Source organism: Schistocerca americana, chromosome 1 (assembly GCF_021461395.2).
Source record: "Schistocerca americana isolate TAMUIC-IGC-003095 chromosome 1, iqSchAmer2.1, whole genome shotgun sequence".
NCBI classification, from domain to species: Eukaryota; Metazoa; Arthropoda; class Insecta; order Orthoptera; family Acrididae; genus Schistocerca; species Schistocerca americana.
In genome coordinates, this window is record NC_060119.1 from 364,811,155 (window position 1) to 364,837,499 (window position 26,345).

Sequence of the window (26,345 nt, forward strand, 5' to 3'; positions counted from 1 at the left end):
GATGAAATCACTAGCATCCAGTTCCACAATTACTGTGCGTTGGGAATTACAAAGTGTTGGGTACAATGGTCGAGTACTCTTCATAAGCCACGTTCTTCTGTCAGTGCTAGGCGAACTTTGAGGTGGTGTAAACAACGACGCCCCTGGACAGTCAATGATGGAAACGAATGGTTTGGCGTGATGAAGTATGCTGTACCCAGTAGTAACTCGTTGGAGGGGTTCGGGTCTGGCGAATGCATGGAGAATGTTAACTTCCATCACAAGTAGTGCCAAGAGTGAAGTATAGAGGAGCTGGTTTTACTGTACTGAACCTGTTTTCCGTGGTTAGGGTGAGGTCTCCTTAATTCTCTCAAGAAAACGCTAAATCCGAAACAAGATGAACACATTTTACAGACTGTGTACTGCGTAAAGTAGAGGAACAGTTGAGAGACGATGTCTTTGTATCAGCATATGAGGCAATTGTTTGTGGACAATAACTTCCCCGAAATCGTCTGGACCGCGCAGGGTCCCGATCTCGGATGAGTTAGAAAATCGATTTCTCTCCAGACCGCAGCGTCCAGCATTTATATCTGGTTTCGGCTCTTGAGGAAGAAAGAGCTGCCATTCTTCCACAGATATTCAGACACCTCATTTAAAGATCGCGCAGCAGAGTTGAAGCCGTCATAAAGGTGGAGGCTGGACACATCCCATATTAATGTCCACTATTAGCTGTCCACATTCTCTTGATCAGATACAGTAGGAAATCGTTAAGTCGAAGAAGTCTTCCGCGGCTTCAACCACGAAGTTGAAAGGAGAATTATGGGCCACAGACACGAGAAAAAGAGGCAGGAGAACCACTATCGGCAGGAGGAAAGTTACGCAGTTCTATTCATTTGCTGGAGGTGGCAAGCTCGTGGCGAACGCGGGCCAGGTCACAAAGATACAGACGTAATGGTACAGCCCGCAGGCCTTCTACGTAAGCGATCATTCCTTTTAGTGCTCAATGCACTTATGCTATAGAGAAAAACCAATTATAGTACTGCATTTAGCCAAAGTGGTAGAAGGTAAATGTCTATTGGTTCAAATGGCTCTGGGCACTATGGGACTTAACTTCTGTGGTCATCAGTCCCCCAAGAACTTAAAACTACTTAAACCTAACTAACCTAAGGACATCACACACATCCATGCCCGAGGCAGGATTCGAACCTGCGACCGTAGCGGTCGCGCAGTTCCAGACTGTAACGCCTAGAACCGCTCGGCCACTCCGGCCGGCTTAAATGTCTATTATTCACATAATCGCCATCACATTCGGTGTTAATAAAACTTCTCGTATCTTCAGTTATAGAACGTATTGCGGCACATACGCTGCATTGGTGTAGGAGCGATTAAGGTGTGTACAGGGTAAGGACCCCTATTTCAAAATGATGTTCTTTCTCTCAAAGGCCACCCTCAAACAACTCGTAAATATTCTTCGTGCACAGGAAATGAATCACCCATAAAGAAACATTCTATTACCACGTAGACACTGAACATTATACTTGCAGAGACCATTGAAGTAATTTTTTCTTTGTTGTCATTTGGGCAGTGCCACACAGCCATCCCTCTAAATATGCACTTTAACTGAAAGGGGAATGGTCCAATCCAACATGTCGAAACCTACTCTACAGTTTTTCACTCAGGAAGAATACGTCGAAAAAAAAGCACTGTCCAAATTTTAGCTGCTAAGGCTCACTGCAAGCATTATTAAAAATGTTGAAGTTACTTATTTTGCCGCACGAAGAACCTCTTATAACAGAGGTTTGTACAGCCGTTTCTGCCCAGTGCGCGAATTGGCTAATAAGCAGACACAGCTGTGACAACAGAATGTAGCGCGACGTAGCGAGAAATCCAAAGTGCACAGACGCGAATTTTAATCACGTAAACTATATCAAAAATATAATTGCGTAGGCTTCCGTGGCCAGAGTCTATCGACATAAAAGTTTTCTTGGTGTGGTACCGCGTCATAGTGAATAAAACTACTGCTACTGGAGAAAACCCAACGTTTCGGCCACAGTTGCAGCGGCCTTCTTCTGGGTCTAGAAGGCCGCTGCAACCGTGGCTGGACGATGTGCACAATCGACATAAAAGTTTTCTGGTTGTGCTACCGCGTCATAATGTGTAAAACTACTGAGTAGACCCAGAAGAAGGCCGCTGCAACTGTGGCCGAAACGTTGGGTTTTCTCCAGCAGCAGTAGTTTTACACATTATGATGCGGTAGCACAACCAGGAAACTTTTATGTCTATTGTGCACATCGTCCAGCCACGGTTGCAGCGGCCTTCTAGACCCAGAAGAAGGCCACTGCAACTGTGGCCGAAACGTTGGGTTTTCTCCAGCAGCAGTAGTTTTACACATTATTACACGGAACCACAACCAGAAAACTTTTATTTCTTGATCCAATAATTTACCAACAACCATATGTATTGTAGAAATTTATTTTATCAAGTTCTTATGTGCTGCCTGTTTCGGCATTATATTGATGCCATCTTCAGGCCCCACACGTCATAGTCATAAAATCGCTATACACGGAAGGAGTCATATATCTGGATCCGTGAATCAAATCGTTATGCAACAGCTCTTGGTGGCCAGGCGACACAGACTGAGGCGGTTTGCAAACATCTGGCCACCAAAAGCTGTTGCATAACAATTTGATTCACGGATCCAGATATATGACTCCTTCCGCGTATAGCGATTTTACGACTATGACATGTGGGGCCTGAAGATGGATCAATGTAATGCCGAAACTGGCAGCACATAAGAAGTTCATAAAATAAATTCCTACAATACATAAGGCTGTTGGTAAATTATTGCATCAAGAAATACATGCCAGCCGTTGTCCCATGGTCGATAATGGATCAACGAAGAAGAGAAAACGTTTATGTCCATTTCAAAAATGTCACAAATCGTCACTTATTTGAATAACCTCATGTTCATATCGACAGTTGTACTGTTGCACATGTATTACACAACTGACTACCAGAGGAAAAAAATCAGTGCAGTGTAAATTACATTGTAGTGTACGTTACATCGATCGGGACTTCAATTTGTTGACACTGAATATTTTATAGCAATCACTGTGACACAGTTCTTATGATTATTTTTAATAATGTATATTTTACTTGCAATCAAACAGTTTCTTGTTTGTTCCCTGTAGTCGTCACAAAATTGCGAAGTGTCTCTTGAACGACGAAAACGAACTTTCCTTACACCAGGCACATCTGATAAAAGAAAAATATTAGAATGAATATCCAGAAAATTAACTAATAAATACTTCAGGAGAAGTAAGCGATTTCGATTGGGTACCAGGTTCTTCATATTTCATCTTACTGATCTCGAAAACATTATTCGGATCCACATTAATGTGGAAGTCTGTAATCTGCACAAAGACAGATGCTATTAGCAAGCATGCAAAAGAAAATTGCAAAGAAAATTAATTTAGTTTTAAATCTGTTGATAAAACTTAATGATGCCGAAAAGGCAACTGCTAATTGTAATGGGTGTTAAATGAGTCGCAAATTCAAGTGAATAATAACTGTCAACAATTTATTGTGCCAGAGAAACTATCAAAGGAAGCTGAGATTCGTTTAACAAATTACGATCGCATTGTGCCATGTCATGTTTAATGATGTGCCGTTAACCAAGGATATGTGCTCGATTTGTTGCGCACGCCTAGCTACGGCAGGTGTGTACATTTCTCCAGCCGCCTGGCGAGCTACGAATTTGGCAAATTTCAACATTTATTTAATAAAAATACTTTCAGTGTGTTTTAGCGTCCAACATTCTGACATTGTGTTACTTTCACTGTATACACCTTGCTATAAAAAAAAAAAAAAGGAATGTTTCAGCATGTTGGATTGGATCATTCCCTTGCGAGGTAGTAACATCATCATGAAAGAAATCATTTCTGCGGCATACATTCTGGTAAATTAACCAAAAAGTGGTAAAGAGTGTGAGTGGACTCGACAGATAAACTTTCAGATATTGATAAAGATTAATAATGGTCGTTTTGTGTAAGCGATCTGTTGTAACTGACACTTTGAAAGTTTTTACAACACAACTTTTATTTACGTGAGTCTACGTGGAATAGACTGAATAACAACGAAAAGTCACAATCACAACCTGTAAGAATTTCCTACTAGAAGCAACAAAAGATAACTTCTAAGTTTCCCACAAGAGTCCGAGGTAACACACATACACTTAATTCCAAGTCATATTCCAATGGCGAAGACATAGCCTTCCGTGTACACGTCCTGGAGGTCGGTATTCCGCGCGAACTGACGTCCGGTACTGGTTCTAGCTTTTAAATAGTACTGGCCAACCAATCAGATGTTGGTGTAGTAATACTTCCTGCAAGCCATTTCGAACGCCCTCTGCAGGAAGTAGTACGCGGTATGTCTACTTCCAAAACAGCCTATGTTTACCACGCTTACGTCTTGGGCATTGGCGACCTCGGTCCTGTGTAGTGTTAGATGTGTTACTAGCCCGCAGGGGCTACCTTAGCGACGGCGTAACAGGAGCTATGGCTTGTTCTGAACGAAGAGACGATAGAGCTTTTCTCCGCGTTGTTAAGAACGCATAATGTGAGGTGCTGACAATGTTTCCGTTTGAAAGACCTTACGCATTCCATACGACATGCCTTTGCTCTATCGGGCAAGCATTTCCGTACAATTATGAACGTGAATTTGGTAACAAAATGAAAGATTATTACTGTACAACGAGCCACCAGAGACAAAGGTTTAATTGCATCAAAACACTGATTAAACCTTTGTAAGTCTGTCAATAAAATAAATGCTGTTTTCTGACGTTCACATTACTGTGTCGTCGATTGATGTCAGTAACGTCATGTATGTTTATAGAAGTACGATGTTATATTCTGTTTCCTTTAACAGCTGATCATTAAGTTATTTTTCGTGATTTTTGACGACCGTGTTATAACTTTAATGTGTAAGTAGGTCTACAAGTAGCCTTAGTGAAAAATTTCACTTTTATTTATCAAATGAAGATAATGACTGTCCTTAGCGTCCAAATTCCTCCTCTATAGCCGGCCGATGTGGCCAAGCGGTTCTAGGCGCTTCAGTCTGGAACCGCGCTGCTGCTACGGTCGCAGGTTCGAATCCTGCCTCGGGCATGGACGTGTGTGATGTCCTTAGGTTAGTTAGGTTTAAGTAGTTCTAAGTTCTAGGGGACTGATGACCTCAGATGTTAAGTCCCACAGTGCTCAGAGCCATTTGAGCCATTTTGAACCTCGTCTATATGTAAACATCAGCGTTTACAAGCGCAGAGTACCTCACGAATTTTTTCGTGTCAAAAAGGGAACTTATTTAAGTTTTATAAATTTAAACAGGAATTCTAACAAATCAGCACAATGATGAACTAAATTGGTACGAGGCGTTTCTACAATACGTCATCATAATTTTAAGCCTACATAAGCGTTTACATGTCGTCAGATGTATCCGGGAAGGGCTGGAAGTATGTAGCGAGCTGCAGAAACAGGCCACGCCAGTATAGTTTCTTCTAAGAAAGAGGATAATTCAGGTAGCACTGTGCTGCTACACAGAACTGACTGGTCTGTTGTTTCTGCAGTGGAAGCACCACGGCAGCTACGCGCCTTCCAGCGCCGTCCCAGTGCACGACGTGCCCGTGTACGTGCCGGTGGCCAACAGCGTCTCCAGTGGCGCCAGCGGTCACAAGGTGCACTACGACGACGTCCCTGTGCTGATCGGCAGCAGCGGAGTCAAACACGTCAAGACGGACGACTCCCAGAAGACGGTGCCCGTCGTTATCCCCATCAGTATCAACATCAGCACCGGCAAGGAAGACAAGTCACCGCCGGCTAAGCACCCGGACGTCCCGATAGTCATTGGCAAACCTCCAGCTGCCTCCAGTACAGTGCCGCCGGATGTCCCCGTCGTCTACGGACTCAATCTAGGTGAGACATTCTTTGCGTAAGTACCAAGTGTCATTGTTATTTCTGCTGTTGTTGTCTTCGGTCCGAAGACTGGTTCGAACATTTCTCCATGCCAGTCTACCCTGTGCAAGCCTCATCATCTTGGCATAGCTACTGCAGCCTACATCCACTTGTGTAATGTAGTTAAGCCATGGCCCTCTACAGTTTCTATCTCATACACTTCACTCACTTACCAAGTAATCTATCCCTTGATACATCAGCATCTTTCGTATCAACTCGGCCGTTCTGCCTGTCTCTGTGCCACAAATTCGTTTCCTTCCTTATTCGATTCAGTACCTCTTCGGTACTTACACACTCTATCAGTCAAATCCTCAGCATTCTTCTGTAGCATATTTCAAAAGTTTAGATTCCTTTCTTACACACACCAAAAAAAGTTTTTCGTCACCTCGGTTCTGGGGGTTCTGGAATCTGTACCGTAAATTCGAATGGGGATCAACATAAACATATTTTCCGCCCTTTTTATTGCTCATGAAAACAAGCCTTTACATGTCGCACCACCATATAGCGAGACCTTCCGAGGTGGTGGTCCAGAGTGCTGTACACACCGGTACCTCTAACTCCCAGTAGCACATACTCTTGCATTGATGCATGCCTGTATTCGTTGTGACATACTATCCACAAGTTCATCAAGGCACTGTTGGTCCAGGTTGTCCCACTCCTCAACGGCGATTCGGCGTACTTCCTCAGAGTGTTTGGTGGCTCACGTCGTCCATAAACAGCCCTTTTCAATCGATCCCAGGCATGTGCGATAGGGTTCGTGTTTGGGGAACATGCTGGCCACTCTACTCCAGCGACGTCGTTATCCTGAAGGAAGTTATTCACAAGGTGTGCACGATGGGGGTGCGAATCGTCGTCCATGAAGACGAATGGCTTGCCAATATGCTGGTGATATGGTTGTACTATTGGTCGGAGGATGACATTCACGTATCGTACAACCGTTACGGCAACTTCCACGACCACCAGCGGCGTACGTCGGTCCCACATAATGCCACCCCAAAGCAGCAGGGAACCTCCAACTTGCTGCACTCGCTGGACAGTGTGTCTAAGGCGTTCAGCCTGATCAGGTTGCCTCCACACACGTCTCCGACGATTGTCTGGATGAAGAGGACGTGATGCCAATCCTAAGCTGTCCATTCGGCATATTGTTGGGCCCATCTGTACTGCGCTGCATGGTGTCGTAGTTGGAAAGATGGACCTCGCCACGGACGTCGGGAGTGAATTTGCGCATCATGCAGCCTATTGCGCACAGTTTGAGTCGTAACACGACGTCCTGTGGCTGCACGAAAAGCATTATTCAACGTCGTGGGGTTGCTGTCAGGGTTCCTCCTGAGTGAGACATGTCGTCGACAGTTCCTGTCTCTCTGTATCTCCTCCATGTCCGAACTGAATCGCTTTGGTTCACTCCGAGACGCTTGGTCACTTCTCTTGTTGAGAGCCCTTCCTGGCACAGAGTAACAATGCGGACGCGATCGAAACGCGGTATTGACTGTCTAGGCATGGTTGAGCTACAGACAAAGTGAGCCGTGTACCTCCTTCCTGGTGGAATGACTGGAACTGATCGGCTATCGGACCCCTCCATCTAATAGGCGATGCTCGTGCATGGTTGTTTACATCTTTGGGCGGGTTTAGTGACATCTCTGAACAGTCAAAGGCACTGAGTCTGTGAAACAATATCCACATGCAACGTCTATCCTCAGGGTTCCCGGGAACCGGGGTGGTGCAAAACTTTTCTTGATGTGTGTATTTGGATTTACTTCCGTACATTCCTGTACCTCAGACAAATACCTTCGTAAAAGTCTTTCTAACACTTAAATTTATACTAGATGTCAACAAATTTCTCTTTTTTGGAAATGATTTTTTTGATGTTTTGCAGGTCAATACTTCGGACAAAGCAGATATTTTGCTGCCCAAATAGCGAAACACGTCCACTGGTTTTAGGACGCAATTTCCTAATCTATAAGGTTCCTTCAGCTTACCTGATTTGATGCGACTGCATACCACTGCTTTTGTTCCACTTTTGTGGATGTCCATTTCATAACCTCTTTTCAAAACTCTATTCATTTCGCTCGACTGATCTTCGAAGTCTTTTACCGTCTCAGATAGAATTATAGAGTCGACCCAACACACGAAATTTTTAGTCTTCAAATTGCTTCTTGAGAGAGACTGTAATAAGAGCTGCAGCTTTCAGTCTTCTCGAACTGTAGCTTGACATTCCTCAATGATACTGATACACAAATTTTCGTTTATCATCTCTTACACAATTGCATAGTTACTTACGTTTCATTAGTATGACTGTAATTATGAGCTAATACGTGTCTTACACTATGAAGCTCTTAACAATATTTTGATCTGCAAGTCCTTCATACTATAATGAAAACATTTTTAGCATGTTTCTACATTTTAGGAATCTTGCTTAGCATAAACGTCATATAATACAAATGCTACATTATAAAACATTTATCTCACATGTTTAATGCAAGCTTTTCATTCCGTAATCTAAATAAGTCCTTTTCTTTTGATAAACATTCGTAAACAATAAGGCGATACATATGGAGCGTGAGGTGTCATAAATTTATTTAACTTCAGGAAGGCACGATTACTTTGCACACCATTGGAGCGGTGATATAGTCACGGCCGTCAGCTGAGGATTTTGTAAGGACAGTGGCTGCCATTTCACGGCAGTTTGTTACTTGATAATGGCAGGGAAGATCTTTGCGAACTTTCGTACATTTTTAGCTATCCCTTGTGATGCATTAGAAATAATGATACATTATCATTAAGCGTGACTTGCGTTGAGTTTATTGGCTCGATATTCTTCGTAAAAAATTTTCTGTGTGCCTTGAAGAACAACCGCTACAATATGTAGGATGGTCAGAAACAGTCTTACAAAGTTGTGATGGTGTTGCAGGATAGGTTGTGATGAGTTGCAATTGTTAAAAAAATTCGGTTCGTTCTGCCGTTTCCGATTTCATTTGCATTGAAGTTAGCCAATCAGGTAGCTGCGCACACTAAATGCGGCGCTGATATCTGCGGATTTGTGAGTTACCACTTTTGAAATTCTCACTACCAGTTAAAATGTGTCTTTTTCGCAAGTAATAAATTTAAGATAGGTGAGCAAAAGCTACATTTGTTCTGTCTGAGGACAGCAAATGAAGAACACGTTTCGCGACACTGTCTCTGGCAGGCCGCTTGAATCTGCGTGCGCAGCAACCTGATTGGCTAGCTTCAGTGCTTAGTGTATCGGAAATGGCTCAACGTGCCCCTTTTTTTCTTAACAGTTATTTCTTAGCACTTTCTACGCAACAAAACCCTTACAAGCTGTTTCTGACCTCCCTGTATACACGCAGGGTACACAGGTAATAGCCGGCTGGAGTGGCCGAGCGGTTCTAGGCGCTACGGTCTGGAAGCGCTTGACCGCTACGGTCGCAGGTTCGAATCCTGCCTCGGACATGGATGTGTGTGATTTCCTTAAGTTAGTTAGGTTTCAGTAGTTCTAGGGGACTGATGACCTTGGAAGTTAAGTCCCATAGTGCTTTGAACCACAGGCAATACCTGCCACCACATAACCTGAAAAGACCGCACATTTCCCTATGTTTAAACAGTATCATTTTCTTTCAAGCTGCCGTATATCAATGTGCATGTCTTCGTAAAAATATAGTGCTAATTGGAGGAATTATCATGTCCTTCAGTATCGTTCACTTAGAAGTCTTTACCGCTCGGTGAGTAAGCGCCACAATACGCATTTAAAGGTGTGGGGTTGGTTCCCGTCCATCCCGCGATATTTGCCTCTCACTTATCTCTTGTTTCATCACTGACAATTATTGTTAAACTGAAAAGTACCAAATTGCACCGGGGTTCTAAATCCACATTCCCCTACAACTGGTTGGATGAGTTAGTTCAAAGGTCATAGGAAGGCAAGTCTGTGCCACTTCTAGTGTGTCCACAGCTAGGAAAGTGCTTCGGTGATCTAAACAACACTCAGTGTGATGACAATTTTAGTTACTGTCCGTAACGCAAACGAGAAAAGCAAAAAAAAAGGACGAAATGTAGGACGAACTCAAACAATCGCCAGAATACATCATTATTTGTGTCACGACTGTTTTCCGATTTCGACCACTTTAAAAACAGAGTATGTCATTGCTACAAGTATCTGGTTCTGTTCCATGCATCATCGCTACCAACATCTTGACATCCATGCTGAATAAAGATTTGCGAATTTTCCGTGCGTTACAGTAGTCATCCATACATATCCACGTTATTTCTGTATGCTTTCAAATGCCTTCTATCCAACTTCCATACAATCTTCATATATTTTTATTATCATTTGGAGCCCTGCAAGGAACTTGCTTGATTTGTCTGATATCCATTCATGTGACTACATTAGCAGCTGACCTCCGCTTCGTTTTCATTGCCGTCATAGTTACCAATTCTACTCAGGTCTGTTGCTGCCTGTCCCTAGTTCTTCAAGTAATTCCCAACGTGCATCACTTCACTGCTTGCAAAGTAACCCCTAAGTTTTAATTTTTATCCTGTAATTCAATGCCTCAGTGACATAAATCTGAACTGGTAATACGTTTCACATCAGTTTTATTTAGTCATTTCATTTTAGATCGCTCCTAGATATTAAATGAACTAGGCTTCTAATGATGTAATAATGGGTCATTCTGCTTATTTACACTATGTGATCAAAAGTATCCGGACAACCCCAAAAACATACGTTTTTCATATTAGGTGCAGGTACTCCATATCAGCGACCTCAGTAGTTATTAGACATCGTGAGACAGCAGAATGGGGCAGTCCGTGGAACTTACTGGTTTCGAACGTGGTTACGTGATTGAATGTCACTTGTGTCTTATGTCTGTATGCGAGATTTCCACACTGCTAAACATCTCTAGGTCCACTGTTTCCGATGTGATAGTGAAGCAGAAACGTGAAGGGACACAAAAGCGTACAGGTCGGCCTCGTCTGTTGATTGACAGAGACCGCCGACAGTTGAAGAGGGTCGTAATGTGTAATAGGCAGATTTATATCCAGGCCATCTTCTGAATTCCAAACTGCATCAGGATCCACTGCAAGTACTATGACAGTTAGGAGGGAGGTGAGAAATCTTGGATTTCATGGTCGAGTGGCTGCTCATAAACCAGACATCTCGCCGGTAAATACCAAACCACGCCGCACTTGGTCTAACGAGTGTAAACATTGGACGATTGAACCGTGGAAAAACGTTGTGTGGGGTAACGAATCACGGTACACAATGTGGTGATCCGATGGCAGGGGATTGGTATGGCGAATGTGCGGTGAACGTCATCTACCAGCGTGTGTAGTGCCAACAGTAAAATTCGAAGGCGGTGGTGTTATGGTGTGGTCGCGTTTTTCATGGAGAGGGCTTTCACCCCTTGTTGTTTTGCGTGACACTATCACAGCAGAGGCCTTCATTGATGCTTCAAGCACTTTCTTGCTTCCCACTGTTGAAGAGCGATTCTGGGATGGCGATTGCAGTTTTCAACACGATCGAGCACCTGTTCATAATGCACGGCATGTGGCGGAGTGCTTACATGAAAATAACATCCCTGTAATGGACTGGTCTGCACAGATACCTGACCTGAATCCTATAGAACACCTTTGGGGTGTTTTGGAACGCCGACTTCGTGCCAGGCCTCGCCGACCGACATCGATACCTCTCGTCAGTGCAGCACTCTGTGAAGAATGGGCTGCCATTCCCCATGAACCCTTCCAGTACATGACTGAACGTACGTCTGCAAGAGTGGTAGCTGTCATCAAGGCTAAGGGTGGACCAACACCATATTGAATTCCAGCATTACCGACAGAGAGCGCTACAAACTTGTAAGTCATTTTCAGCCAGGTGTCCGGATACTTTCGATCACATAGCGTATGTGCAATACGCTACAGTAGTTGATGTTCGGGTTCAACTGCTATTCTCTGTACCAAGCGTCGATTATCTGCACACCCACGCGGAAAACGTTATGCGAGAGTGTTTGGATCAATGGAAGGAGCAAATAGTGGCGTGTGTGGGCTCAAGTGGGATACACTTCCAAGGCGACTAACACTAATTCAACACTGTTTGTTAGTGCAAAAATGCTGCAGCATCAATCTCGTTTTTCTTGAGGCGAGACTTTCCTCTTTTATAAAGAAAATTGTCTCATAGTACGAACACAGTTGAATGTCAAAAGTCAGAAGCTTACTAATGCGTAAAGATAAATATTTCCTTCTTCAATTGCAGTTTCAGAAGACGACAATTTCGACTTCGTTGCAGGTTATACAAGAACCTGAATAGAAAACAACACCAGACTTTTTACTGGGAAGATAGCTAATGAAATATTCGAAAACGTTGATGGCCGATTCAGTCCAAATGAATTATCGCTGAAGACTGAGCACATACAGTTCAGTGCTTCTCAGAGATCGCCAGACGAAATAAAACAAGTTTTCAGACCATGAAATACAAGAAGAACGAAGTTTCAGGTTTTATGTATTTACAGAGAGATCATAATTTTAAGTGGAACACCCACTACCTAGACTTAATGAAGCACTTTAGTTCAACTACTTCAGCAGGTCGTATTATCGTATTATTACTACCGTGTTTGATTTAAAAATAGATAAAGTAGTATGTTGCACTAATTAATGAATTATAGTATATTTTCTGGGGGAATTAAACTGTCATAGACAGTATATTAAAGAACTCTGCCATTAATAGTACTTCTCTTACCTCAAAAACTAATGAAAATCATTAATACATACATCAAAAAAGTTTCGCATCTCCCCTGTTCTCAGAACTCCTGTTTATAGACGTTGACTGTTGTACCACAGACACAGTCCATTTGACTGCTCAGAGGTGTCACTAAACCCACCCAAAGATGTAAACAGCCATGCATGAGCAGCGCCTATTAGACGGAGGGGGTCCGACAGCCGATCAGTTTCAGTCATTGGTCCAGGAAAAAGATACACGGCTCGTGTTGTCTGTAGTTCAACCATGCCTAAACAGTCGATATAGCGGTTCGATCGCCTCCGAGTTGTTACTTTGTGCCAGGAAGGGCCCTCAAAAAGAGAGGTGTCCGGTCGTCTCAGAGTGATCCAAAGCGATGTTGTTCGGACATGGAGGAGATACAGAGAGACAGGAACTGTCGATGACATGCCTAGCTCAGACTGCCCAAGGGCTACTACTTCAGTGGATGACCGCTACCTACGGATTATGTCTCGGCGGAACCATGACAGCAACGTCACCATGTTGATGCTTTTAGTGCAGCCACAGAACGTCGTGTTACGACTCAAACTGTGCACAATCCTGCATGATGCGCAAATTCACTCCAGACTTCCATGGCGAGGTCCATCTTTGCAAACACGACACCATGCGGCGCGGTACAAATTGGTCCAGCAACATGCCGAATGGACCGCTCAGGATTGGCATCACGTTCTATTCACCGATGAGTGTCACATATGCCTTCAACCAGACAATCATCGGAGAAGTGTTTGGAGGCAACCCGGTCAGGCTGAGCGCCTTAGACACACTGTTCAGGGGGTGCAGCAAGGTGGAGGTTCCCTGCTGTTTTGGGGTGGCATTATGTGGGGCCGACGTACGCCGCTGGTGGTTATGGGAGGCGCTGTAACGGCTGTACGATACGTGAATGTCATCCTCCGACCGGTAGTGCAATCATATCGGCAGCATATTGTCGAGGCATTCGTCTTCATGGACGACAATTCGAGCCCCCAATGTGCACACCTTGTGAATGACTTCCTTCAGGATTAACACATCGCTCGACTAGAGTGGCCAGCATATTCTCCAGACATGAATCCTATCGGACATGTCTGGGATAGATTGAAAAGGGCTGTTTATGGACGCTGTGACCCACCAACCACTCTGAGGGATCTACGCCGAACTGCCGTTGAGGAGTGGGACAATCTCGACCAACAGTGATTTGATGAACTTGTGAATAGTATGCCACGACGAATAACGTTTGACGGTCTCACTGTATAGTGGTACAACACGTAATGTGTAGTTTTCATGAGCAATAAAAAGGTGGGAAATGATGTTTTTGTTTCCAGAATGAAATATTCACTCTGCAGCGGAGTGTGCGCTGATATAAAACTTCCTGGCAGATTAAAACTGTGTGCCGGACCGAGACTCGAACTCGGGACCTTTGCCTTTCGCGGGCAAGTGCTCTACCATCTGAGCTACCCCAGCACGACTCACGACCCGTTTGCCCGCATCTCGTGGTCGTGCGGTAGCGTTCTCGCTTCCCACGCCCGGGTTCCCGGGTTCGATTCCCGGCGGGGTCAGGGATTTTCTCTGCCTCGTGATGGCTGGGTGTTGTGTGCTGTCCTTAGGTTAGTTAGGTTTAAGTAGTTCTAAGTTCTAGGGGACTGATGACCATAGATGTTAAGTCCCATAGTGCTCAGAGCCATTTGAACCACGACCCGTTTGGAGTGTAGGAGATGAGGTACTGGTGTAATTAAAGCTGTGAGGACGGGTCGTGAGTCGTGTTTGGGTAGTTCAGATGGTAGACCACTTGCCCACGAAAGGCAAACGTCCCGAGTTTGAGTCTCGGTCCGGCACACATTTTTCATGTTTCTGTTGATCTCTATTCCACTTTTCTGTACAGGTTCCGGATCTCTCGGTACCGAGGTGATGCAAAACTTTTTTTGATATGTGTATAACGCTAGGAGAAAAACATCTACAGGATTCAGGGGGTTAACAGTAGTACACAATGGTGTCAGAGGCATTGGTGCACCTGTAATCAACAAACGGCCAGATCACACTAAATGCCACGTAGCTAATGTGGGGGAATTTAACGCTGAATGGAAGGACTTTATATTGGGCAACTCCTTCTATACCCTTCAAGAGTGAATTCACAGAAACTCTTAAATATAATATTATAAGTTGGTTTGTAATTATAATCACAATTAGCACTATAATGCAGTAATGTAAAGTTGTTTCCGTGTATTGCGCTTACATTACATTCTATGTACAATTCTGATTTCTCTTCACATCCCAGAGGTCACTCTTCGTGACATACATGTAATCAGTAATGTGAACAGTCTCGTTTCTTCTGTAATTCTTTTGTGTGTTCAGATATAAGTATTAAACATACAGTACTGATATCAACTAATCCACAGGTACTCCAAAAAAGTCGTTTATGTATTGCAGATGGTTCAAATATTTGCAGCTACCGAGAGCTTGCGATCTAATACACATGTATTATATTGGTGCATAAGTTCTTAGTGTTTTTCCATAGCCTTAATAAATGCAACAGATACACATAACAGTCTACCATAGTTGCGATAACTTTTCGATTCCGCGACTTTAGAAATCACGTGGTTTTGAGGGGGAGAGTCGTCGAGCCATGTTCGGAGCGTATTTTTATCCGGAGACGAAGTTCCTTGAAGGTAGTTCGATAGAGAGCGGAAAAGGGTGAAAATCTCAGGACCAAGGTCAGATGTTTTGGGTGAGGAAAGATTTCCCAACCCAACTTCTGCACAGTGTTTTCTGTCATCTAGCAGTATGCAGGCGGCCGTTATCGTGGAGTAGCATCAATTCACGCAGTCTTCCTGCCCGTTGTTCTTGAACTGCGTCTGCAAGACGTTTAAATTGTTGACAATAAATGTCAGCAGTGATGGTTGCACTTCGCAGAAGTAATTCGTTGTACACCTCACCGTCGCTGTTCCACCAGACGCACAACATTATATTTTGTGGACGTTAGCAGGTCTTTGAACGACGATTTCCTGCTTTCTTGGGCTCAAACATTCCTTTCTTTTGTTTATGTGACAATACAGACACCATTTTTCGTCATAGTGACGATATAGGATAGAAATGATCGGTGTTGTTCACGAGCCAATTGATCACAAGTAAACAGGGATGCACGTATGGACCCCGGCTGATTTTTGTGATTTTGGCTTTGAGCACTCGCAAACACGGTTTTTGAACCTTCCCCATTGCATGCAAATGTCGCACGATGGTTGAATCATCACAGCTCATCACACTTATCAGTTCTCCAGTACAGTGGCGTGGATCATTGTAAATTACTGTATTTAAACGATCTTTGTCAGACTCTGAAGGTCTTCCCGAATATGGAGATTCATTAATGTCAAAAGGACCCTCTTTAAAACGAGTAAACGATTTTCTTACCATGCTTTGTTCAGTGGTTCGTATTATCCCCATATACGGCGCAAATGTTTCTGGTTGCCTCCGCTGTTGTCACCCGTGTATAGAAGTCAAACAGAACAATATGTAGGAAATGTTAACATTTCTCCACTCGCACTCCATTTTCTAGCGCCCACAGCTCCACTCACTATCTCCAGATGCCAAAATAACAATATGTAAACTCAAATAGCAACAATCAACTACAAATAAAGAAACCTCAATCAATAAATAAACGCATAGCCACGGGAATATCAACATTCAAAACAAAGACGTTACAAACTTATGCATCAGCTTAATACATTCTAGAATAATTGATTCACATTTAGGTGAAGTTCTTTCATGATATACTGTCAAGTAACTGTACTTTCAACAACAAATCAGTTACGTAAACAATGCACCTGAAAGTTGCATGAGAGCGTAAGCTCGCAAAAAAATTTTAAAAATTGTTGGGTAACATTTACCCACCACCGCTAACGTAAGCCATGGAAGTGAAGTGATGTCTATATGTCAGTCATTTACGGGGAATCGGGGCAGATCTGACTGAATGTCAGCAATAAGCTACCGTGTTTAAACGCGTCCATGGCCACATTGTGAACGATGTTGCACGATTTGTTGGTGTATCAACGAAGACTGTACAGTGTACACAAGGTAAGGTGCACCAGCAGCATGTAACACAGTGGTCGTAAAATAGATTTTAACCGACAGATACCGGAAAATATAGCCACTCCCTGTCATCGGCAGTTGGTTTCAGGCCCAAGAGGAATTGCTCCTGTCAGTGAATTCAGGCCCATCTCAATCAGTTTCCAAGGGACCTTTGCGTTGGGAACAGCATACAGTAGTAATTTTTAAGTCGGGCACTTCGCAAAATGCCAATGCTCACTGTGGCACCAAAACGTGCACTTCAGTGAGGCGAACAACACATAAACTTGACAATAACTATCTGGAGGCGCGTAGTGTCTTCTGACGCGTCGAGAATTACCATTTTTTCGAATGATGCACGGGTTGAGTACTGGTCAAAATAAAGCGATAACCTGCAGTGTCTGAAGGACACTGATGAGGTGTGTGAAGTTTTGAGGGTGTTCCCAGCACCATGGCTTATGCCTGCCGTGAACATGATCCAGCATGTCGTTTTTTTAATATTCTTGGTGACCAAAGTCCGCCCCGATAGGTGAATGGTCAGCGCGGCGGTACATCACGCCAAGGGGCCAAGGTACGATACCCGGCTGGATCGGAGATTTTTCTCCGCTCAGGGACTGGGTGTTGTGTTGTCCTCATTATCATTTCATCATCACCAGTGGAAGGCAACGGGAAACCACCACTGGAATCACTTCCTTAGAAGTTCATCCGGTGGACCTCTCTGACGAGGCTTCCCCCATGACAAGACCTGCCCTAAAGCAGAACACAAAGCTTGTTTTTGTTTTTTGTTTTTTTGTGACCAAATGTTGCCCTTTCATCTGCATCTACGTGATTAGAATGCCGCCGGCAGTCCCATCTTGTAAGATGGATGCTCCCGTACATTTGACGAATATGAGGCGTCCTATAATACACCCACAAATGTTCCGCTAAGTCAGCCGATCGCAGTCCCACCGAAAGTATATGGGAGTGTGTGGAAGACCGGGTGTACAGTAGCTATCAATATCCCCACCATTTTGTAGTTCTAGGGTTGACATGCATTTCATTGTGTGTGCTTATTATTCGAAATACATTTTTTCCATGGTTTCTCCATCGAGCAAGTCACTATGGCTATGACTGGAAGTACTGTAACTTTTTCTTCCCAATGTAGTTATAAGCTTCGTATTCGTCATATAGTAGTGATGTCGGTAATACACTGGTGTGCAAAGTTAAGGACGAAAGTATCTTTAGCATGATATGTCACTGCAAGTAACAGCTCGATGAAACTTGCATAGCAAGTAGGATAGTACAGAGGGTAATTGATAGAACTACACAATGAGCGGAACAAAAACGACAGTTTTATTGAAAGAGAATAATTACACTGAACTTTCGACGATTCATGATGTTGCTCTGGATACTGTGAAAGGTTCCTAACAGGGTGCGTGATCACCACGGACCGGTAAACATACTTTGAATGTGCTCTCATGCTGATCATGAGGTTCGCCGATGACATTGTAATTCTGTCAGAGCCAGCAAAGGACTTCGAAGAGCAGTTGAATGGAATGGATAGCGTCTTGAAAGTAGGATATAAGATGAGTATCAACAAAAGGAAAACGAGGATAATGGAATGTAGTCGAATTAAGTCGGGTGATGCTGAGGGAATTAGATTAGGAAATGAGACACTTAAAGTAATAAAGGAGTTTTGCTAGTTGGGGAGCAAAATAACTGATGATGGTCGAAGTAGAGAGGATATAAAATCTAGACTGGCAATGGCAAGATTTAAGTGTCAGGAAGTCATTTCTGAAAGTATTCGTATGGAGTGTAGCCATGTATGGAAGTGAAACATGGACGATAAATAGTTTGGACAAGAAGAGAATAGAAGCTTTCGAAATGTGGTGCTATAGAAGAATGCTGAAGATTAGATGGGTAGATCACATAACTAATGAGGAAGTATTGAATAGGATTGGGGAGAAGAGGAGTTTGTGGCACAACTTGACCAGAAGAAGGGATCGGTTGGTAGGACATCTTCTGAGGCATCAAGGGATCACCAATTTAGTATTGGAGGGCAGCGTGGAGGGTAAAAATCGTAGAGGGAGACCAAGAGATGAATACACTAAGTAGATTCAGAAGGATGTAGGTTGCAGTAGGTACTGGGAGATGAAGAAGCTTGCAAAGAATAGAGTAGCATGGAGAGCTGCATCAAACCAGCCTCAGGACTGAAGACCACAACAACAACAACAACATAAATACCTCGCGAACGGTTAATCAAGGTAAAAGCAAAGTCAAGATGTGTATGATTGTATCGCGTTGGTGGTTGAAGGCAACAAAAGAAAATATCAAAAAAATCAAATTTATTCAGGAGATTACCAAACAAGTTCTTTGAACTTAATACTTCCACATTTGCGGGATCATTCCCATAACATCGAAAAGAAAAAAAGTTAGAAATTCAAACTTCAATGAAACGTTCTGTACGTTTTTTATAGCAGTAGATTTGTTTAGTTGCTACTAATAAGTTTTAATAACTATGGAACTTCATTGTTTTTAGGTTTACCAGCTTTCACGGATGGTCGCTGAAATATAACATGAGGCAAACCATTTCCAGTTATAAAAATATCTCATCCGTAATGATGTCATCACCACAGTAGATCCAATTCCATAAATATTTAAACATTTCTTTTATCATCTGTAACTTCTTTCTCTTTTCAAACAAGTGTTCCTTCTATGGTTGTTTTTCTCTCGGCGTGGGTAATAAAGCTGTAGTCAACAGATTTTTTAAAATTTATTTTTAATTTTTAATGTTCATTGGTTTGTCCACTTTCATCCCTATTCTTATCTTATGATCAACTACTTGTGGATAGCAATGGACGTATAGAATCTAGAGGATGTATTTACCACCTCTATACAACCGATTTTTCGGTTCCACAGAGTACGAAAATAATAATTTACGACTTACACTTACTTGTTAACTATGACACCATGGATCAAATATCGGTAAATATCTAATTAAAACTATACATAACAAACGTATGTAGTGAATGTCTATTATATCACTAAAGAAAGTTCCCAGAGCAATGAACAATTCAGTATTTTATTAATGTGGGAAACTATTGTTAATAAGTTCAGGTAGTTAACACAATCTCTATGTAGTATATTACATATTTTGTGAACCAACTGCGTATTAACCACAACTTGTTTCTTATCTAGTTGCAGTTTAGCTCCAGGAAACCTTTCCGTGTGTGTTGTGTAGAGTAGGAAACGTGAATTCAGTTTACCGTACTTCTTTGAAATCAGGTAGTCATATCCGAAATTATTTTTCTTGATGTTTTATAGTGAACTCTGACTGTGAGTGAAAATTGGGGAAGCTAGTAGATTGATGAGTAGTAGGATGCTCTGCAGTAGATGCAACAGGCAGTCTCCGAGGGAGTAAAAGTGGGTGAAGCTGCCGATTAGCTTTGTGACGCCCTCTCCTGGTCATTCCGATCTCACAGCGAGAACTGAGTATGGATGAGAAGAAAGGAGAGAATTTTCAGCCACCTATACCGATAGGACACGGAAAATACTCAAGCAAAAAAAAAAAAAAAAAAAGAAAAAAAATCGCAATACCAAGGAGTTGTGTGACGTACGCGAAAGTTAGTAGGTCTGTTTCCACATTTGAAACATGATGTCTCTTCAGATTTCGCGCCACTCGCTTAAGAGTGGCACTAATAGCGCCATTACGACGATGAAAATCAGGTTTGCTTTAAATACACGCTGTACTGGTCGTAAGCGTTAGTTATCTTTAAGATTGGACGCGGTGAGTCGACGATCGTCAAGAATGCCTTTAATGAGATAAAGACACCATTATCAACATCTCACAAGGTTCGAATGGGGTCGTTTAATAGGGCTATGGGAAGCTGGATGTTCCCCCGATACCGCCGAAAGATTTGGCAGGAAAGTATCCAATGTACATGAATGCTGGGTAGCGGTTATCATGAGAATGTACGGTTGCAGGAACACCGGGCATCGGACGTCCAGGTAGCACTACCGAGAGGGAAGACCATCGTGTTTGACGTATGGCTCTGGCGCATCGTTCTGCATCTGCAGCAGCAATGTGAGCATCAGTTGGCACTACAGTGACACAACGAACTTTTACAAATCAGTTACTTCAAGGAGAGCTCTGAGCCAGATGCTGTATAGCATGCATTCCACTGACCCCAAACTATTTGCAAAGTGGTGTCAAGCGAGAGCTCACTGGAGAGCGTGGTGTGAGTCTGGTGTGTTTTCCGGTGATAGCTGGCTCTGTGTCGGTGCCAGTGATGGCCGTGTGTTGGTTAGAAGGAGGTAGTTGAGGGTCTGCAACCAGTCTTTCTGCGTGCTAGACACACTAGACCTAAACTTGGTTTTATTGTCGGGGTTGCGATTTCGTATGAGAGCAGGATCACTCTCGTTCTTATCCCACGCACACTGACTGCAAATTTGTACGTCCATCTGGTGATTCGACTTGTGGTGAGTCAATTCATGAGCAGCAATCCAGGGGGTGTTTTCCAACGCTCGCCCACATAACACTGCTGTAACCCAATATACTCTACAGAATGTCGACATCTTGCCTTGGCCTGCTCGATTACCTTATGTCTCCAGTCGAGCACAAACGGGACGTCACCGGATGGCAACTCCAACGTCATCCAGAAACAAAATTAACCGTTCCTGTATTGACCGACCAAGCGAAACAGGCATTGAAATCCATCCAGCACCTCTACAACAAACCTCACGCACGTTTGAGTGTCTGCTTTTAACATTCTTGTGGTCACACCGGTTATTAATGTACCAGAATTTCACATTTTCAATGGCTTATCTCACTCTTTTCTGAACCTGTGGTCTTGCGGTGTTAATCACTTAAATAAGTTACCTGCACAAATGTGTTGCCAAAACTTCATTACTCTACATTAACCATTTTTTGGTGTTACGACTTTCTTTTGCTAGTGTATAATGAAACAGAAGACAACACTTTTGAAACTGTGGAGGTGTTGTAATATCTCGTGGAAGGCAGAGACAAAAAAGCCACCAGCAAAAGTCGAATGCATATCGCTATGGTATGATTAGTATATTGTCCACATTCAGCACCAATACCACAAAGTAACATCACATGTTGTAGTATCTTAACGTAAAATGGATTAATATTTGGGCACCTCACTTGAGGAAGAAAGAATATTTTTAGCCAAAAAGCGAATCATCTTAACCGTCTGTCGTTATAATTCACTAAATTCGTTTAGGCTTTTATTCAGCGACCTGAATAGGGAATAGGCTATGAAACTGGGAGAAGATTTCGAAATCTTTGTCTGCGCTACCCAATGCTAAAATAATAAAATACAGTAGATGTGGAACATAATGAAAGATTTGAGATACTATATGGCCTTTCGAAAACCTGAGGTTAGTTTCAAAATTCTAAAGAAATTCGAGAGAAGACAGTAGCGTACTTACTTTGAAGTATAATCATCAGAAAATGCAGAACGGTAACAGGAGAATGAGTTCCAAGGGCACTAATCACGAACGCAAACAAGCTAGAAGGAGGTTGAAGAACTGCCCACTATAGCGATGGAAGAAGAGAGTTTTCTCAGGAAATTTGAAAGTGAAAGGGGGAGAGCAATGAGCAATAGTTTACTAGATAACTGATTGGCCTAATTTTTTACAAGTGATCAGGTAAAAATTAAAGACAGGCGACCGTACATCGATGATATATCAGCGGAATTACTAAATCCCTAGTTGTTAGAGTAGATACACCAAATAGCGAGATATGCCTAAAACACAAAATAAGATACGTACCAGCAGTCTACCTTGGTAGTCTCCAACAGAATTAATGCACCTTTTAAAGCCACAAATATTCAACTACCCTTTCGAACCAATAACAACCTGTCAATAAAATTTAGTTCCCCCACCACTAGAACATAACCCAGGTATACACAAAACTACATGTGGCATTGGCCAACAGGAAAATTTTTAACGTGAGATATAAAGCACATACTAGAGAGAGCGAATAAAATCAGTCGAGCTTCTTCCCAGATTTGGAAAATCAAAATCACGCTGCTGATACGATCTAAAATGCACTACAGATTCTGCGCAGAATACTAAAGGGTTTTGCAATGAGCATTCTAGAGGAATTAGAAATTTACATGCATATGACAAAATACCCACAAACAATATTAAACGAACATACAGAATTTAGACACAAGTACTACCCTAAAACTTTATTGAACTTTCAGAACACGAAAATGGATAAATTGGGAGTAACATATGAAACAACCAAAGATAAAGTAACATATACAACAACAAAAGCTAATCGTAAAAAAATGTAGTTAATAACACAATATCGCTCTTCATCTGCACAGTCTTTGTAAACATATAGCGTCGTAAGAGTGGAACTGTCATACCGCTGTCCCGTCGTAACTAACATTTAATTTCAACATATTGACATCATTTACGATCTTAATAAAGCAGTGACAGTTACAAAACAGTCCACTAATGACGAAATATGGACGTCACGTCAGTCTAGACGTGAGTACAATATTGCTATTTTAATATGAATGACACTGGCATCCATACCTATTCTCACCAAAATTGTAATTGCAGGTGCTTGAAAATGGCGATTAAGCCGAAACAGACTGTCGTAAATAAAGATTAGTTTTTATAAGCAGCTACTTGGTGTATCTACTCTAACAAAAATGTCGTTATCAGACATATATTACGCTGCTGGCCCTAAAGAAGATAAATAACTAGTGTGTTCAGAAGCTAGAAGACCATTCACTCTGATCTCCTATAACGCTAGTAAGAAACCAACAATTTCCGGAAAGGCATTGTGTGATTCAAAGAAACCGCAGTCATTCGAATGAGAATTTTTCATGATCAATTTGTCACACACTAGGACTACTCCGCCAGACTGATATACAGATCAGTAGAAAGGAAAATCGAAGAGATAGTTCTTGATAATCAGTTTGAAATCAAAAAAGGGTAAATAAAGGTGCAAAAGATGATACTCTAGCATTTCCCTAGAAATGAAGCGGGGAATAAAATTAAAAGAATGCAGAAAAGGAAGCAACAAATTTTAACTTAAAAGAACGGAAGCGTGTAAGGTAGCTTATAATTCTTGGCGATAACAGGTTATAATTGTACGACATAATAGATATGTACGCACATAAAAAAAATGAATAGTAGTAAACTGCTAATCAAAGAGAAGTTCGCCTTAGATTAGTCTGAGACACATATTGTTTGCCAAGGATCATGAAAATTTCAATACCAAATAACTTATATAAATTTCTGCCACCGATGACGTAAAACACGAATTAATCGGTTTAGAGAACTGTACACGGCCTCTGAGATCTCAGTATGAAATGAAAACCCACAAGGTGCGATCAGATCTTCTGAACGTCGTAGCATGGAACCAAGGAGGGTCGTAATACGCCCCAGTTCAGCAATGGCTGGAAGACCCTGACGAACAAGTTGGTGACTAACCGTGTTGCGGATTTCTTCGATGGGCGATATTTTAGACGAATGTGCCAGCCTGAGAAGCAGTGGAACTCGTCGTTTTCCGAAGAAGGCTTATACATTCTGTGGCACAAGTTGCTGTTTGAAACGGGGGCTTATTGAGTTACCCAAGGCTCAAAATCTGGGACTCTGAAACCGCTAATACAATGGAGGCAGACTGTGTGTGACCGTACCCTATTCAGTGGTTCTATACATGTATCACTCTCGCAGCATCGTATTCTGTGCTAAAGAAAATGTCTTGAATGACAAACCATATTCGTGGAGATTAGAGATCATTAACTTTTGTCGTTCAAAATTGCCCCCGTGCCATTGACATCTCCTGTAATGCTATAAAAAATATGACGACATTGGTTAATAGATACGAACTAGCACGCTATATTTGGTAAAGGATCTGTAGACAGCTAATTAACAACCAAAATGGCCTTAAAATTTCTTTACTGTTTGATCAAGATTGTCAATTAATTCGGTATTCAGCCTTATTGTATTTACAATGCTTCCTTGACTGATAGTGTTCTGGCCAGTCATAATCGAATTCAAATTCCACTTTCCAATGTACAGGGTGTTTAAGAAAAGTGTCACATTTTTTACAGGAGGTAGAATTGGTCGTAACTAGAAGAAAAGTTCGTATAACGATCGGAACCAGACTGCTGTCGACATATAAACCAAGAAGTCCTCTCGTTTCCATGTGTCTGTTACGTTTGAGTAGAGACTATAGGCAGTGCTGCGTGTGATTACCAAGTATCCTGATTCACCCTTCAGGCCTTCTTCACAATGAATCACTCATTCCTTCAAATACACCTGGCTCCATTTGGATTGTGTCACATGCACTGGCCATGCGCTCCTGTAGCTTCTGCACGTTGGCAGTGGGATAGGCATACATGGATACTTTTAAATGTCCCCACAGCCATAAATCCGACGTATGCAGTTCAGGTGAACGGTATGGTCATGCTACCGGACCCCGTCGACCAATCCATCGGCCATGAAACTTTGCGGCGAGGTAACGTCGCACGATCCGCAGAAAATGGGGTGGTGTCCCGTCGTGTATAAACCACAGTCGTCTTTCTGCATGGGTAGCATTCTCCAATAGTGCTAGTAACTGATCGGTGATGATACGTGGTACTTACTGGAATTAAGGAAAACGTGGAAGGGAGGACCCACCAATATAACTTTCTTTTCACACAACCTGTTTATTTAACAATATATATACTGTGTTTTACAGATAATCGAAGAATTTAATCATAAAATTTTCTTTACCAAAATGAACAAATTTGCAAAATTCTTTTGACCTTAAACCATAAGTCGAATAAGATTTAATCTTTGCAAAAGAAATCTTAAGTGCTGTATTGCAAAACAGCTAACAATATGACAATGATTACAAGATGGCCGGACTTGCAGCCCGGGTGAAACAGCGGTGTTTACTACCTCGTTGGACACAGTCTGTCTTATTAAATGCTCTTCTGCAACATACGAAAACTATATAAGCACCATAGATGACAAGGTTGATTCAATTACTCAAAACAGATGACGTAACCTTTAATTTGAAAGCTGTATGTCGAAAGGTTCGAGGTTAAGATGCCCACCTGTGCTTAAAGGTTAAACAGAGTAGCAAAAAATATGGCAACGATAACGCTTGCTTCAAAGCAACATACCTCTTAATTTCAATGGGCATCCAAGGTGCGACTGAATCCAAACCCGTCCCTTCTCACAATTTTATGTTGACTGAAGCCCTGGTGACACTTGGCTGTTAATATTTTCAAAGTTAAACTGACTGTCTGTTATTAAGACTGTTCTGAAGGAACGTCTTAAAACATTACTTGCGAACACTTATCACAAGAGAATCCACTCGATGGAACCTCCAGCTCCAGCTAAAATACACCAATAATGACTCAGTCTTTCAAACACAGAAAGGAACAGCTTAGTACAACAGGTTGTTCAGATTATAAATGATGACTGAGAAACGCAATTACAGCCAAAGCTGAATCTAACCACAAGGTTCCCCTCTGTTTAACGGTACCAATTGTTCCGGCTGCATTTATGACCAAGAGCTGATTAATTAGAACATTAATGATCGTGTATGAACC

At 42.3% G+C, this 26,345-nt stretch overlaps 1 protein-coding gene across 2 annotated transcripts in view; it reads left to right on the plus strand.

Moving 5' to 3' along the window:
* Positions 1–26,345, plus strand: part of LOC124622804 (leucine-rich repeat extensin-like protein 5) — a 64,067-nt gene that overhangs the window by 32,270 nt on the left and 5,452 nt on the right. Inside the window, exons 3-4 of one of the 2 annotated variants that reach the window (XM_047148606.1) lie at positions 5,600–5,945; positions 19,295–19,501. In XM_047148606.1, the coding sequence (XP_047004562.1) occupies positions 5,600–5,945; positions 19,295–19,323 (375 nt within the window). In that variant the 3' untranslated portion in view covers positions 19,324–19,501. Of the gene's footprint in view, positions 1–5,599; positions 5,946–19,294; positions 19,502–26,345 lie in introns of those variants that run through there. The other variant, XM_047148598.1, reaches the window with a different exon arrangement.